The sequence below is a fragment of the Cyclopterus lumpus genome, chromosome 13, assembly GCF_009769545.1.
Source record: "Cyclopterus lumpus isolate fCycLum1 chromosome 13, fCycLum1.pri, whole genome shotgun sequence".
Taxonomy (NCBI): domain Eukaryota; kingdom Metazoa; phylum Chordata; class Actinopteri; order Perciformes; family Cyclopteridae; genus Cyclopterus; species Cyclopterus lumpus.
Genome location: NC_046978.1, coordinates 6,896,467 through 6,913,191, shown reverse-complemented (window position 1 = coordinate 6,913,191; position 16,725 = coordinate 6,896,467). Strand labels below are relative to the sequence as shown.

General features: G+C 42.8%; 1 protein-coding gene across 1 annotated transcript in view; it reads left to right on the top strand.

The window, feature by feature from the left end:
• Positions 1-6,612: 6,612 nt before the first annotated feature.
• zgc:77784 (uncharacterized protein LOC402947 homolog) overlaps positions 6,613-16,725 on the top strand; it is a 35,495-nt gene continuing 25,382 nt past the window's right edge. The window contains exons 1-3 of the mRNA XM_034548987.1: positions 6,613-6,641; positions 8,025-8,389; positions 16,451-16,608. Coding sequence (XP_034404878.1) covers positions 6,613-6,641; positions 8,025-8,389; positions 16,451-16,608 — 552 coding nt within the window. The remainder of the gene's footprint in view (positions 6,642-8,024; positions 8,390-16,450; positions 16,609-16,725) is intronic.

The window sequence follows — 16,725 nt, the reverse complement described above, 5'->3', positions numbered from 1 at the left end:
TTGGTCTGAAGATGCGAGGTGGGGCTTTACTTTGTGAGTCAGAGCTAAGACAACAACAGTCTCCTTCACAAATTGCACTCGATTCAACACCGCAGCTCTTTCTCTCACACACAAACACCTCAATTAAGTCTGCATCAGTGTCGATGTGTCTCATTGAAATGTCCGTTATCTTGAGCTGTATTCAGACTCGGCTCGTTGGCGTGCTCGGCGTGGAACTAATCAATGCTAAACAACCCGTAGCTGTTGATTTGTGTCCACTCCGCCCTCCTGCTAATTACTTAGTGACAGATATGGCTGAAGGCTGACTAAAGCCTCTCACGGTCCCTCTTGTTGAAGCGACTGTGACTGATGAAACCACTATGTACCTCGTGCTTGAGTCATTTTGCCGGATGTTGATGATGCCCCACTTCTGGTACAGTCGCTGATGACATCATTTAGAGATTAGATTACGGCCGAGGAGGACAGTTGCCAAACAAAAGCTCAAAAAGCCCAGACTGTTGCCAGAAGAAAATCTCACCTGACTTCTCCGCTTCTCTGTTTGCTGTTTGCTGTGTCACATCCTTGCCCCCACGGCCCCCCCACAGAGAATACTTTGCAATGTCACAAGAACTCCTTGAGTGTTTTGGGCCTTTTTAAGTATGTAAATTAATTTAAATTGAAAAAGAAACAAGTAAATCTCAGCAGAAAGCCACCAGCCCCACAGATATGCTGCTTCCGTCTTACTTTAACTTGTAAAGTTAGTCTGCCTATAGGCCGTTGTGTTTTTCACCAGATATCAAGCAGTGAGCTCAGACAGGTCCAGCTTCTTGTATGCCTTCGCTCTGAGCCTGGCTGTCGCTAAAAGGCACCGTGATCTGAAGCAAAAGAGAGACGTACCCTCTTCGGCTTTGTTGTTTTCACACATTAGCGTGACAGCAGTACACTTCTGTCCCTGGGGAGTATCCAAGGTTGATATTTTGAAATACTAACTAATGAAAGCGCTCCCCGTTATGCAACACCAACGCTAAGAGCCAAGAAACGCCAAGTATAGCCTGAATCAACAGGGTTTTTCAAGTCATGATCTTGATCGCCCCCCCTCCCTTCTCCCTCAGCACTTCTATGTGTGTTTTATGACGCAGAAATTTATAGACGCCATGAGCAGACATATGGGCGCGTGTCTGAGTTTGCAATTAGTACAATTTAAAGAGCTTTTCAATCCTAGCTATGTTCTTCACTAATGGGCATCATTGGACCACGGTCGGTTGCTTATTCTGGATTGCTTTGGATTAAGTGAAACAAATCTCACAGTTAACAAGGAACCATGCCCATTCCTACATCTAATCAACCTGACACACATGTTTAGATCACAATGAGTTAGGTTATATAAAGTACATACAGTACAGTGTATATAAGCTTTTGGCTCGCCCACCAGTGAACGCCAGTGAACGGTTAGATCCAAATTAAAGTAGCTGGAGTCAATATTTCTATTTTAGCAATGTGTTAAATAACATTGTAAAACAGGTCGCATGCAGTGATGAACCCATAGAGAATTATCACCCAAATATTTAGCTCCTCTCGGCTTTATGTGGCTTCATTTTTGGTTCACTCGCACCTCTTGTACAGCAACAACCAAAAGCTCTAAAACTCCACCGTACACTAATTGTTTAACACCAAACAGCAGACAGACAAATTAGCTGATAAAGCCGGAGGAGCATTTAGCAGCTAAAGATGACTCCAAATTATTATCATGTTGCTACTTTCAAAGCCGGATGTTGGCTCACAGGTGATGATTTGTCAGTGCTGTTGTTTTCACAACTAGTTTCAAACCTTCCGTCAAGTGGCATAAAAAAACAACAACATAAAAACAATTATGCAGATTTAAAGTCAATGAGCGCTTCAAATATCTAAAAACAAATAAGATGCAGAGCTTCTCCATTTGTGAACAAACACGGTACATTTACCAGTATTAGAGAAAGTAGCTTTACATCACACAGTATGGCCCTCAAATCAGTCGCATATTACTCAATGTAGCGTAGACCTTATCGCCCCTATAGTCTTCTAAAGGACTAAGGGGAATTATAAAAACTAATCACAATATTCCAAAGTAACTCATGTCAACAAATAAAATAGCTGAAACAACCTCACCCATTACAACATGAGGGTAAAAATGCATAGAACGGTTGAATCTGAATTTACTGTATTTCTCTGCTTCTCGTCCTGACAGTCACATGTCCACAGGAATAGACTTGAGACTGTACGGGAGAGGGATGACCTTGCTTAGCACACATTTACAAAACCTTTTATTTGATGACAGCTGAAGGTTGAATGCTTTTCACTCTTATTGATTCTCTTGACTCAGTGAGGTTAGAGAAGTTAAGACGTGTTTAAAAGGCTTTTGTTGATTTGACGGGGCTTTGGCATAAAGATGATGTGTATTTCGAAACCACCGGGGCTTTAACACTGATTTGTTTTGTAATGTAACATTCAATGTAATTTTTTTTTTAAATCAATACCTGTTGAATTAGAAAGTTTTTGAATACACCGAGCTGTATTTGTTCACTGTAAAGTGCTGCTTTTATGTTTTATTTGCTGCTGAGCAACAAATAAAAGGAATTCAGACATGACTCAATATCTTATTCCGATGTCTACAAAATAATACTTTCATAAAGTTGAATGTAAAATGTTCATGAAATTGAAAATATTCTCCCGCTGCAACATATCGATCACCGCTATGAATCTTAGGATTGGGAAACATTTTTTCCTGTGTTTATGTAATTTGCTCTGAACGTAGGTCCTACTTCTACTTGTTCATCTCTTGTAAACATGAAAGTCATTTCACACCAGAATGCCCCGGATTCATATTTTTCACACAAATCAAATCACACTCTAAATTACGAAAGCCGCAGGGGTATCTCTGAGGACCCAGGGCCAGCTCTAATGGGCCATGTTTATGATCTGACTAAAAACATACCTTCACAGAGGTCCCCATTATTGCCTCTTTCTGTGACACAAACAAACAAACAAACAAACAAAAAGCAGTTTATTTTTGCTAAAAGGTGCTTTCAACCGATGCGCCACAATCTTTCTGTCAGAAAGCGAGCCGTTCTGTGAAAATATTCCTTCTTACAAAGAAAATGTGTGGCTGACACATTCAAGGTGACGGAGACTTTTCACTAATTGCACACTTGTCACAGGAGCAGGTTATGGCTTGTGACTTTGGCCACCTGAAGCTGATGGCTATTCTTTTTCTTAGGTCAATACCATATATTATCCCTGTAATACATGGCACCGCAGAGATACTTTTGCATTATAGCTTTAGCTCTTGTAATTAATCATTTATTAATAATCCCCAATCCTGATATGTAAGTGTAAGTTTCTGATTCTCATGCTAGACTGGAGTGCCAGCCTCTCTCTCCTCTGTCCTCATCCTTCTAGACCTTTCCGCTGCCTTTGACACAATGAACCACCAGATCCTCTTGTCCTCCCTCCAGGACCTGGGTATCTCAGGCACCGCGCTCTCACTCTTCTCATCCTACCTCACCGACCGCTCTTACCGGGTAACCTGGAGAGGATCTGTGTCTGAGCCTTGTCCTCTGACTACTGGGGTCCCTCAAGGTTCAGTCCTTGGTCCTCTTCTCTTCTCTCTGTACACCAACTCTCTTGGCTCTGTCATTCGCTCGCATGGCTTCACCTACCACAGCTATGCTGACGACACCCAACTGATCCTCTCGTTTCCCCAATCTGAAACACGGGTAGCAGCACGAATCTCTGCCTGTCTGACCGACATCTCTCAGTGGATGTCCGCACACCACCTGAAAATTAACCCGGACAAGACTGAACTTCTCCTCCTTCCAGGAAAAGGCTCTCCCACCCACGACCTATCTATTAACTTCAACGACTCAGTGCTGGTTCCGACTCCGACTGCCAGGAACCTCGGAGTGACGCTCGACAGTCAACTCTCCCTGACTGACAACATTGCCGCAATAACACGCTCCTGTAGGTACATGCTGTACAACATCAGGAGAATCCGACCCCTTCTCACTCAGAAGGCGGCACAGGTTCTGGTCCAGGCTCTGGTCATCTCACGGCTGGACTATTGCAACTCCCTCTTGGCAGGTCTTCCTGCTAATGCCATTCGACCTCTACAGCTCATCCAGAATGCAGCTGCTCGACTGGTCTTCAACCGACCGAAATTTACCCACACTACTCCGCTCCTCCGCGACCTTCACTGGTTACCGGTGGCCGCCCGCATCCGCTTCAAAACACTGGTACTTGCGTACCGTGCTGCGAACAGATCGGGTCCGGTCTACATCCAGGACATGGTCAAACCGTACACCCCAGCCCGTTCACTTCGCTCGGCTTCTGCCAATCTGCTTGTAGCTCCTTCACTTCGAGCTAAATCACGACTGTTTGCTGTGCTGGCTCCTCATTGGTGGAACGAGCTCCCCATTGACATCAGGACAGCAGAAAGTCTCTACATCTTCCGTCGCAAACTAAAAACACATCTTTTTCGACTATACCTTGAATAGGTAGCACTTAAATGCCGTAGTAGCACTTAAATGTCCCTTACCGATAGCACTTTAGTAGCACTTAAATGGCACTTACGGATAGTACTTTGTAGTTTGACTTTATTGAAGAAATTGTACTTGCTTGATTCTTGTTGTTCTGAGTTTGGACTCACGGTTTAATGCACTTATTGTAAGTCGCTTTGGATAAAAGCGTCAGCTAAATGACATGTAATGTAATGTAATGTAATGTAATGAGTGCAAAGTTGGGGGCGTTAAAATGTCCTTTTTGACATTTTTTGAAGGCGTCTCACACAATGAATACACAGGTATTTGTCAGGGTGACATTTCTGCCATTCAAAGCCCCTGAAAGCGAGCAGAACTTCACAGTATGAGCTGACACGCCGAGCACCAGGACAGCTGGATCTCATTAAGCTGGAGATGGAACTGCCTCGACTATAGCCGCTGTATGCGTATAATAAAAGGAGGAAAATTACCCATTGTTAATAGTGAATGATGTTGTTAATGGCTGATTTTATTGGGTGGTAGGAACAATTATTAGTTGAAACTAAATCAGTTGTCTCCATTTGAGTGCTTTATAAGATTATACAGTGATGAGTAAAGACAGAACTTCTTTATACAAATGGTTGCATAATTCAAAGAATGAATGCAGGAAATCTCATTGAGATCAATCAACACACACACCCACACACACAAAAACAGCCAAAGTAATTAGAATAATCACATTTATTATTAAAAACATGAGCTAGTGAAACTTTAAAATCCGTCAGAGGAATGACTGTCCGTTCCTTTTACATTACATCAAAGCTGCACTGATAATTTTTTCATGTAAACAATGGATGTGGCATGTGGAAGGGGATGTTCTGTCGGACTCTGCACTCCCCCTCACTCCACTGTACAGAGTGTTAGTGTCTTTCAGCTTATTTTCTTGGTTTTCATGGTCCACCTCTTAACTGTTTTGCTTCCGCCCCACAGCTCTCATGAACTTAATTTTTAGAAGGCAGCTGAGAGGCTTAAAATTATAAATGTTTACGATTTCAGTCCTGATTGATTTGCCGACACCCTAATTACTGATTACATCAGTCCCAGAACACTAGGGACGGCAAAACAAACTGTGGCCATTTCATTAAAAAACGTTAGTCAATAATTGTTCTTTTTCCATAATTATGTGAGCAACTGAGATCTGATCTTATGCTGCTAAATACATGTGTCTGAGAACGGAAGAAATGAAGGTAGTTGGTGACCAGCAGGTGTGCAGCCTGTCGCCCGCAGTGTTTTATCTAACAGCTCACTTTGGCTGCTCCTTTTCCTTCCATTACTCCCCAAAATATTTCAAACTGATCTGCTGTCATATGTCAAATAACGAAAATTGCCCTTTTCTTGTTTTGCGGAGGAGCGATAGCCCTCACTGTCAATCCCACTGACAAACGCATTGCATTTCCTGTCATTACTTGTATGTAAAGCAGCAGAAGTAGGAAATGCTCTTTTTGCATCGGCAGTAACTTAAATGAAGCGCAATTTTGATAATCCTGTTCCATAACTGCTGGATGTATATAGACAACTGTAATTATGATTTGTTAGCTTAAAGTGGCATTCCACTTAAGACATGATTATCAGTTTACTCCCTGTGAGTAGTGCTAGTCAGCCTGACAACAGCTGTGTAATATCTCGTGTGGCTTTGGAAGAGCTTTGCCAAGTCCGAGGAAATAACCCGCATGATGTCTTAGTGATGTCACCTTGGCTTACAAGGTTATTGTATTGTCATCGTACAAAAGAGTTGCACAACAAAATGCAGATTGTAGTCTCATTTTGCTTCATAACCAAACAGGTTTACAACAGAAAGCCTGCGCTAAAAATAGTATGTGGAATTTGAAAGAAGAGAGTGTTTAACAGGCAGGGAGGGTATAACGAAAGACGGCATTAAGTTGCATTATGGGAAGTGCGGAATCCAGTGTCTGTTGTTCAACATCATTGCCTCAGATGATATTGACTTAAAGGCATGGATTTAGACACAACCTTCATGAAAATGCAGCATTAAACAGCTGTAAGTAATCTCTTAAGAAGTCCACTCTCTCGCAGTATTTAGTTTTTGTGATAAAATCCAGTTATGTTAGACGAGGACGTGTTCCGAGTGATGTAACGGTGTCACATGAGCTGGGATTTGAAACTGCCAGTGAATCCTTTTGCGTGCTTTAAAACCACGGTTCACCAGCAGGACATCACTCAGCTGTGGACAGGCTTCTTCAAAGTCGAAACAAATCGTGTGTGGACAAACAGTCAGATGTACTCTTCATAGATACCATTTCTAAAGGAAAAGTACATTATAATATCTTAAAAGATTAGCATTACAGGCCGAGCATGAAATGATTTACACTTATTCTATTTTTGTGAACAAAGTGTGTGTGTTTTTGTCGGGACTGGAGGTGCCACGGCACATTTTGATGGCTCGATTAGTATTCATCCACATCCGGCATTAATGTTTTGAGCTGTCCTGGTTTGTGCCCCGGGGTCTTTAGCTGAGAACGCCCGTATCGCTCTTTAGATGTTTACTTCAGGTTTGTGCCATGATGGCAACTCCCGGACCCGCGTGGATCAAATCAGTTCATGAAAAGACATAAATCTGCTTACAGCTGAAAAGTGAGGGTTTATCCTGATGCCTCAGATTTAAGTATAGTGTAACTGAGGCATGTGCAACAACATGTATGTCATTGGGTTACTCCTGACTGCTCCTCTCCAACGATAATGAGGGATTTCATGCAGTCTAGATTATGTGCTGAAAATAAAGCCTCACAATAATCAGTGGCACAGTGACCATTTCGTTTTCTTTTTTTCAGAGCGAGGGACAGACCATCTGTTCTTAAAAGCAGTGGCATTTTGAATTATTCATTTCTCCAACTGTAGCACACTGTTAAAGACGTTTTGGTCTTCGTCTAAAAGCTCACCTTAGGATGTGAAGCAGTGTGCTTTTCTCTCACAGCTAAGGGAAGATGGCAATGGATGCCCAAAGAGAAGAATATGGGAGTTATCTATATCTCTGATTCATTCTCTCAACGTCTTTCTCCCCTAAATGCGTAGAACAGAACAATCTTATTGCCAGCTTTTCAACAACTATCATCACCACCTCTGCAACAATCCTGATTGACACAGAGATTGTCCATTACCATATCACATGGCTAATTGAATCCTATGTACAGGCAGTGTCTTGTGGGAAAACACTCACAATATGGAGTTACTGTGTTTTGCTATTTGCAGAATATAGCAAGAACAAATGGATATCACATTTAGTGATCTGAACGGCACAGGTTACACATTTTCTTTCTTGGAAAATGTGATGTCTTCCCCTGAATTCCGAGCTGACCTTCAAAGAGAGATTACCCATGATTAGATGCTTCGCTACACACACATTTATCCAACACACAGCCAGTGTCTTTGTCCACTAACCTCTCGAGACATGTTTCCCTTTTGAAATGCCTACTCTTTCACAAAGACATTATGTGTTCTTGAATTGTCGGTGGTCAGATGTATAGATAACATCTGCCCTCATCTCCACTTCACAGGGTCCAGGACACGGTTTGAAGACAGCGCACCTCGGATTGTGGAGGACCCCTCGGATTTGATCGTCTCCAAGGGGGAGCCTGCCACCCTCAACTGCAAGGCAGAGGGCAGACCCCCTCCCAGTATAGAGTGGTATAAGGATGGCGAGCGAGTGGAGACAGACAAAGATGACCCCCGGTCTCACCGCATGCTGCTGCCCAGCGGATCACTCTTCTTCTTACGCATCGTGCACGGACGCCGGAGCAAACCAGACGAGGGCGTCTACACCTGCGTGGCCCGCAACTACCTGGGAGAGGCCATTAGTCGTAATGCTTCACTGGATGTTGCCAGTAAGGCTCTGCATTATTGATCATAGTCCTTAACGTGTGTGCGTGTTGATGTGTGTGTGTGTGTGTGTGTACAGTGTACAGATGCTTCACAGTTGTGTCCCAGATCTTTTCGCAGCTTTATGGGGTCCACTGGAGAGTTGGTCGTGCTTAAGGAAGATGATATGAAACAACCAGACTGCGGGAAGCAACTCCTAAAAAGATGGCAGAGTGGGTGTTGGTAGAGATACATTTAGGATTAAATAATAGTCTGTGGACTTGTTCCTAATTTTAGACTAGTGTGACAAATATGTATTTTGTCTTTAGGTGTCTACTAACTAAGTAATATATTGAAATATGTGACCGGTTCGATCCCCGCTCTGCCCATAGGTGCATGTCGTAGTGTCCTGGAGCAAGACCCTGAACCCCCAGTTGCTCCCCGGGCGCTTCACTGCAGCCCACTGCTCCTTAATAACTAAGTCAAATGCAGAGCATAATCTCCCCACTGTGGGATCAATACAAGTGTACATGTCTTTCTTTCTATATAGTTAGCAATGATATGATAACAATACTACATATAGGGATGCATTGCTTTCCTAACTTTGTAAAACAAAACGTAAGAAAGAAATGTATACTTTTACTGAATTGTTATTTATTGAAATAATTTTATCGTACAGATCCCCAATCCAGCTATTTGTGTCGGAATCGGACCGATATCCGATATTAATACCGGTACTAGTATCTGTGCGTCTCTCGTACTATGACATGTTCAGTTTAGTTATTGCGATTTTGGATAATTATAACTGGTAAATAATTGCTTATAAGAAGTCTTTGCTGGTGATAGTTGTGTATTCGCACATTTTATTTTTGGTGCTGATACTGACTATAGTAAAAATCAAGTGTTTCTGCAACCGATAATAATCATTCAATCAATCATTAAGTTTATTTTCAATTAATGTGTGGTATGCAGATTTAAAATCTAGGAAATACCTACACTATCAACAGTCTAGGTATCGAATAAATCAGGAATCAGTAGTATAGGGAGAGATAAAGTTGGATCGGTTCACCTCTAATTTAGCTCAACCTCTCTGTTGTAAAGATTTGGGAAACACAGACACTGGCAAGATCAACATCAATTGGATGGATGATGAATGTTTTAGGAGCACAAGACTCTTAAACATTCAAAACACTTAAATTCAACCAAAAAAAAACATTACCTCAAACGCTTGTCTTTGTGCCATCAGTTATGCTATGCAGCTCACTCCTGCTTTCTGTGGCTAAACGAGGCTTGTGCTTCTGGTCTTGATCAGCGTCTGTCTTACTTGAGTCCGAGTCCCCAAAATGTTTACTGCGGAGGTGTTGAATAACACATTATTATGGACAAACGTAGGAGGATAACACCCAGGTTGTCCATTTTCCTATAATTAGCATATACCTGCTGGATCCTTCATGTCCACTTCATGTGAAATCGTGGCATTTTTGCTTGATCGTGTCTTCAGACATCAAACTGCTCGTCGTATTAAGAAATGTAGCACAACTGTTGCTCTTCTCTGTGGCCGGCAGATTATGTGCATCAACAAGATCGCACACAGCCATGCATGCATGGCTGTGTGTTTCTTTGATTGTCGTCTGCTGCTGCTGCTGAGTGCAGCAGGGGAGTGTGAGCTTTCTTCTATTGTGGTGAAGGTGCACTGAAGTAAAATGCTCCCACTCGGAGCCGTGTCTATTATTTTCCCTCCTCGATCGAGGACACGTGCCATTGTCTTTCTTCTCTCCCGATTGTTCCAGTGTGGCTCGGCCCCAGGCTGAACGGCAGCTTCTCTTTGGCATGAGGAAATGGATTACTCACTAGGTTGATTAGGGGAAGAAGCATAACAGATTAGCAAGGTCGGACTGTCCTCGTTAAACACAAAACGGCAATTTGAGCACGGTCTTTATCTTCCTTCGGCTTCCTTACTGGCGAGGGTGTGCAAGTGCTCATGACCTCATCTATAGCTCACATCCAACAATAGGGATTCAGATATACTGTATATTGGGAACCAACTAATGCAAATGTCCAAGCTGGGAGAAAAGATGATACATGTAGTGTCATACTGCCTCTTTTACATCGCTGATAGTGAAATTTAGTGTTGTGTGCAGCTGGAGATTACAGTACAGTCGTATTGGTAGAGGGATGATTCACCTGCAGGCACCGAGTGACTAACAGTATTAATAAGTGCCTGTTTTTGCTCCTAATCTCGTTGCCTCCAGCCAGAGAGGGCATATGCCAAGACAGCATGATGGTGGTCTCAGACTCCCCCCTCCCCACTGCGTGAGGTTGTGCTGACTGTGGGGTAAATAGTGACCTAATTAGCTCTGGCAGGGAGGTTGAAGGGGGGCTTTGAACAGTGTTAATGAGAGGACGTTTTTTAAGCTGGTGGTCTTGCAGAAATGTGTTGGTGGGTGTCTGCGAGGCAGCAATTTGAGGGACAACAGGTGGGAGGAGGAAGAGCTTAAAACTCCCACTGAGCAGTAATTAATACTGATGCATCTGTTTGACTGGTAGTGCTGACACTTACCTGGTTTTAACCACAGTAGTTACACATTAATTGTCAGCGAATGGCGCATAATGAATTGTGCTGCAGAATTCCACGTCACCCGCTCTAGCCGTGTATGTCTGAGCTACAGGATAACAACTATTTTACTGAACTGCCGTCTGCGAGACTTAGTGAAGCTGCGCAGAGAAGGGTGTTATGGGTAATCGCAGATTGCAAATGGTATGCCGATGAGCCAGTGCAACCACCTCCCAAATCTCAACAACTAATAGTGCGGACCTGCATGCCAATCAAGCTGATTGGTTGATCCTCATCCTGCCAATATTCTTTCTGTATTCATTCTTGCAGGTTTTGGCCGTACATTTCAGCAAAGTGCCAGAGCAGAGAAAAATGACTTCCTCTTCAAGGCACTTAATATCGTTGCTCATCTTGTCATTGTCCCGTCCATTTTGTGTCGATGAATCCACCAACCTGTTTCACCAATGCAGTTGGTTGTTTACACGGTCACTGTGGTGAAATAGATTCCCTGATTTCTTCGCCGTGTTCTTAAGCGTGTGGTTTGCTGAATGTGATGCTGCTTGCTGCTGCACACGAGCGCCGCACCCTCGATCTATACACATGGAGAAGAAACACACTCTTGAGCGTAACAGCTCCAGCTTCATTGGTATGCTACAGAGCTTTTTTTAATAATAATAAACTGTCACACCGTAATTGGATTAATGTGATCATATTGACTCGTGCTTGTGTGAAGAGGCAATGGACAATCTAAAAGGAAATGAGGCTTATCAGCACTTCCACAGGAGTAACAAACATTAAGTTTGGGCGTGTTTTGGGGAAGGAGGTGGAACACAACTGACTATCAACGAGCCAAGTAAGCTTGTTTGGATTTGTCCTCTTGTGGTAGCTGATGGAAACCGTCCCATTGCTGAGAGGAACAATCCCTTTTCATCATATTGTTAATGCTACACGTTTGTTTAACTTGTTTATTCAAGTGTACTTATTCACTGTGTTGTTTTGTCCGACTCCCAGTCCAAAAGCCAAAGACATTCAGCCATGTGAGACCAAAAACATCTGGTCACTTAAGTTGAGATGGCCATATTGACTGTTGTAACTGTAACACAGCTGTTAGCTTGATTGTTGGTGCAGCCCAAAACAGTGAAATGTGTCTCTGAAATGCAGAACATATTCACTTTAAAGCTTTTTGGTCCGCTTTTTCAGGTTGTCCTACTATCCCTCAATAGACAGACGTCACTTCACTCAAAGGAATATCACAAAAGAATCGTGGGCTGGAAAAATGTGGATTTGTATTTGTAAATAGAAGAACATATAGCTGGGACAAACGCTGACTTCACCGCTGAGTCATGGATGTTTGTGTAAAAACATAAAGGATTCAAGAACTTAGATCCCTGTTTTGTACATTCAGTCCCTATTTGCTTCACGGCTGAGGTAATTTTCTTTTATGCTCAAATGCATTTTGCGCACCCCGAGGTCCACACGTTATGTTTTTTGTATTGCTGCTGTTGCACCCTTCCGGAGTACCTTCTAGTCCGAAATGCCAGCAGCAGTCCTTATTCTGTCTTCTTTTCTTCCCTTTTTATTGTAAGCTGCCGGCTGATCGGCTGACTTGCCTGGCTGTTGAAGAAGCCAGAATAATGCGCCAGTGGGAGTGGATGGAAACCCATTCCTCCAGTCTGTTTGTTTTTTTTGTATCTAAAACAAAACAGAAAAGGGATAGAAAAATTAGTGGTGTATATTTCAAAATCATGAATGTAAATGTCTTCCAGTCTCAGCGAAGAGACGGTCACATGGTGCGGCAGGATTAGAATAAAGTAGGACAAATAAAAAAAATATAACTTGTTTAAAAGGCTTTAGAGCCAGATGTTCCTCTTACTCCTGATGAGGGATTATGAAGGAATCAAAGTTCTGGTTGTAGCTTGTTTCTTGGCTTATTCAATAGATATCGGATACATGTGATCCCTGATGAATACTGTTGATATGTGTAATTTAGAATGTATCTGTACTTGGATGCAAGGAAATTGTCAGTTGAAGTTTGGCTGAAACCGGTCAAATATGGATTATATGAGCACTGCCAAACCTCGCTAATGATGCAATTGAATTGAAAACATCATCACATTGTTGGCAAAGTGGATGAATTCATGCCATGAATTTTTCATAAAGACTATTTGCCTGTGAGTCTCTTCTCATCCTCCATCAACACAATCAGACAACGGATGGATTAAAGCAATCTCTCTTCTCTGTAGGCAAAGCATCCATTAACTGTACCAGGGCAGTATCAATGGGATTAGACCACCTCCCTAACGGGTTTACTATACTCTAAAATAAAAGAACAATGGGGGCCGTGCAGCGGTTCGTCTCAGGCTCTCAATAATGTGCACTTCGACTGTCCCTTACCCTCTGTGTCTTACCCTCACAGCCGACAGGTAGGAACCTGTCGGCTGTGAAAACAGAGGCTGGTAGCCATTCACACATCTGTCCGGCCCACACTGTCTGCTCTGCCTGCTTCCCACACTCACTGTCACCTCGTGTTTAGCACAAAAGCCTTTTTTCTTTCTTTCCGGTCCTGTATGTCACACTTACCCATCATGTTTCTTTCCTGGTTGGTATGTAGATGGTCTTTGAACTGTTAAGTAATTTGCCCTGTGGCTGCTTGAGTTTTGATGAAGTCACATGCAATTAACAAATATACAACATGCATTTATCAGCCTTGTCCATGTCATACAAAAGTATGAATGCCATACATAGAATTGTCTTGTGATTAATCTGTCTTCCTCCCTCTGTTCATCTTTCCAAAAACACCAACAGATGGCCTTTCTGCGGTCGTAGAGCTCCTCTCTGCTAAACACTACAGATAGATGGATAGATAAATGTCACTTATAAATCAAGTGATGGATATTCTCGTGGAGATTAAATCGCCTAATCTGTATATCCCTGAAATATTAGAGTAATGAAAATGAATGGGCACTCTAATAGCTCCCACAGAAATACTGACTAAACCGCTGAAAGTCATTTATTTGCCATTATTTAAGCTCACAGGAAGTGCCTTGGGGAAAAATGAAGATTTGTCTCTGTAGAGGGAGGGTCAAACCTCCGCTGCCCCGCAGTAACCACGCTCCCTGTCTGAGCCCAGCGTGGACGGACTGAAGCGAGAGCGCAAGGCCGGGTTTAGAAGATTATTTGGCAACCTAGTCGTATTATGTCTGAGAAGTTAAATTCGGGACAGTAGCCCCTCAGGAAGGGGAGGGAGGATTCGTCTTTGTGTTTCTGAAGAGATTGGTCGATATAAACATCCGTGAGAAACTCTGTTTGGCGTGGCCTGCTTTTAAGTTGGAGCAAGGACGGATCACATTAACTTGAACATAGCTTCAAAGAAAATTTGGAGCTTGCATTGCGCAGTGTTTTTTTGGGGGGGGGGGGGGGGGGGGTAGTAATGTTAGGAATATATTCTGCTTCCTGGCATGCATTTCAAACCCTCAAATGTCCCACTTTCTGCGAGTCTGTGCCCGGGGATTCTGGGTTTCAAATGCCAAAGGTGTGTGTGTGTGTGTGTGTGTGTGTGTGTGTGTGTGTGTGTGTGTGTGTGTGTGTGTGTGTGTGTGTGTGTGTGTGTGTGTGTGTGTGTGTGTGTGTGTGTGTGTGTGTGTGTGTGTGTGTGTGTGTGTGTGTGTGTGTGTGTGTGTGTGTGTGTGTGTGTGTGTGTGTAACTCTCTGCCCATAATGTTTTCACTTCATTCACCATGGCAGTAAAACAAAGGTCCCTAACCAGACGGAGGTCTAAAAATAATGCAATGCTTTCAATTAGCCCCTCAGCTCTGAAAAGCATTTGAAAACAGGCAGCCAAGTGAACAGGCCGGGTTATTTGGTGAACAGTCCTTTTGGAGGAGAGCAAGTGTCTTGCTGGTTCTAGTCTGCCTATGCTTTTGCTATAGCTCCCTGCAAAGACGCCTTCATTTTCCTGGTGTGTGAGGGTCTTAAAGATACTTCTCTGTTGCAAATATTTACACTACTTAGGTCTACAAGCAACCCTTTCAGTCAGGGTCCTCCTCCATTGTCACTGTGTTTGACTGACTACATAGCAAAAAGATTAATAAAGGAGGTTAGAAGTTCTGAGCGAGTCTTAGTTTTATAAAGACTTGTCACTTTTCCTTATCCTAAATGTCATGGCATTAAGAATCCCAATCGGTGAAGAAAGTGACCTTCCACATATATTTCAATAAAGTTCAGTTCACTGTAAGAAGGTATGTGTGATTAATTCATATCAACGAGTATGAAGAAGAAAAGGCTGTTTAATGTACAGATTCAGCAATGTCTACTTTACACCTGAGAGAAAACTGTCCGCCACTTTACTTAGATTACTCAAATCTTAATGGCTTACCCAAGACAATTACGGCAGTCGAACTAGAGTGAGAAATTATATTTTGTCTTTAAAACAATAAATTCAAAGTTTAGTTGATTCAAGGTGGATTACAGTAATGTCAGTAAATCCTGTGATTTTGACATGTAAGAATTTCATACATATATGCTAATGTTAATGTTGTGATTGCTTTTGGGGGTGGGGTTTAGTGATTGCTCAATTGATGACAGTGTGTTGATATTTAGTCTGTTTCCATGGTTCGTAGATTGACAGGAAAGCAGATGATCTTTCATCTTTTGTATCTGTGAAAGATTCCTTTAAATATTCATGAAGTGTAATAGGAGATTGTATTGATGGATTATGCAGTAATGATACTCTTGGAAAATAAAAAAAACGCCTGTTGGGTTGTGTGTTTGAAAATGTGAGCTTGTCAGCATTCAAGTATGAGTTTCCATTGTACAGGAGGTCTCATGAGAAGGCTCCAGTTCACAGTTCACACTGAGGCTTTTATCTGTCAATCACAGTCCAAGATTAGCAGATATCAAAGGCCGCCGTGTCAAAGTCCTCTCATCCTGTCGTCATCCGCAGGGTTGCGAGAGCGCAAACTTCAGGGTGACATGAGGATAGATTTTCCGTTCAGAGCTGATTCCGTTCAGAGTGTTTCAGATTTGTAAGAGAGCATTTGAATCAGAGACACAATCCCTTCATTAATGCAGAGGCCATTTTTTCTCCCTCACACATGGGCTAAATTGTGGATGTGCTGTTATTCGTTTACTCCATGTTGGACTGAGAGATGTGCATTATTCATCTTCTCTGACAGGAGAGACAGCAGCAGAGTAGGACACAGGCCTGGGAAAACATTAAAACGCAGCGCAGTCTAACAAGGACGTTGCCAGAATTTGATGATTATTGTGTCCGCTTGCACACGCAGACACAATAATTGACTTTCTCTCGATAAGCCTGTTTTCAGCGAATCCTCTGAAAGAAGATGGTTCTCTCAAGAAAACAAGTTGAAATGATTTCCAAGACTAATATGCACTTCTTTCTTTTGCGGATATTGATCATGTGACTGTGCTGCGGCTCACCGATCTGTGGGTCTGATTTGCTGGCTTTGTTTTGAGTACATCAGACAGACAGGGCTTCTGAAGCTAATTAGATTTCTTTGTGTTTTCTTCTCAGTCCTGAGAGATGATTTCCGGCAGGCCCCGAGCGATGTGGTGGTGGCTGCTGGTGAGCCAGCGGTGTTGGAGTGTGTGCCTCCACGTGGTCACCCTGAGCCCACCGTGTCCTGGAAACGCAACAATGCCCGAGTCAGCACCAAGGATGACCGCATCTCTGTGAGTTCAACATGCCCACTGAACAAGGACTGAGCAAGTCCAGCTTCCAATGCCAGCCATTTAACCTCCTAACCTCTCCATGTCCAGCAAAGCATCAGCCACGTTTCAATCCAAATT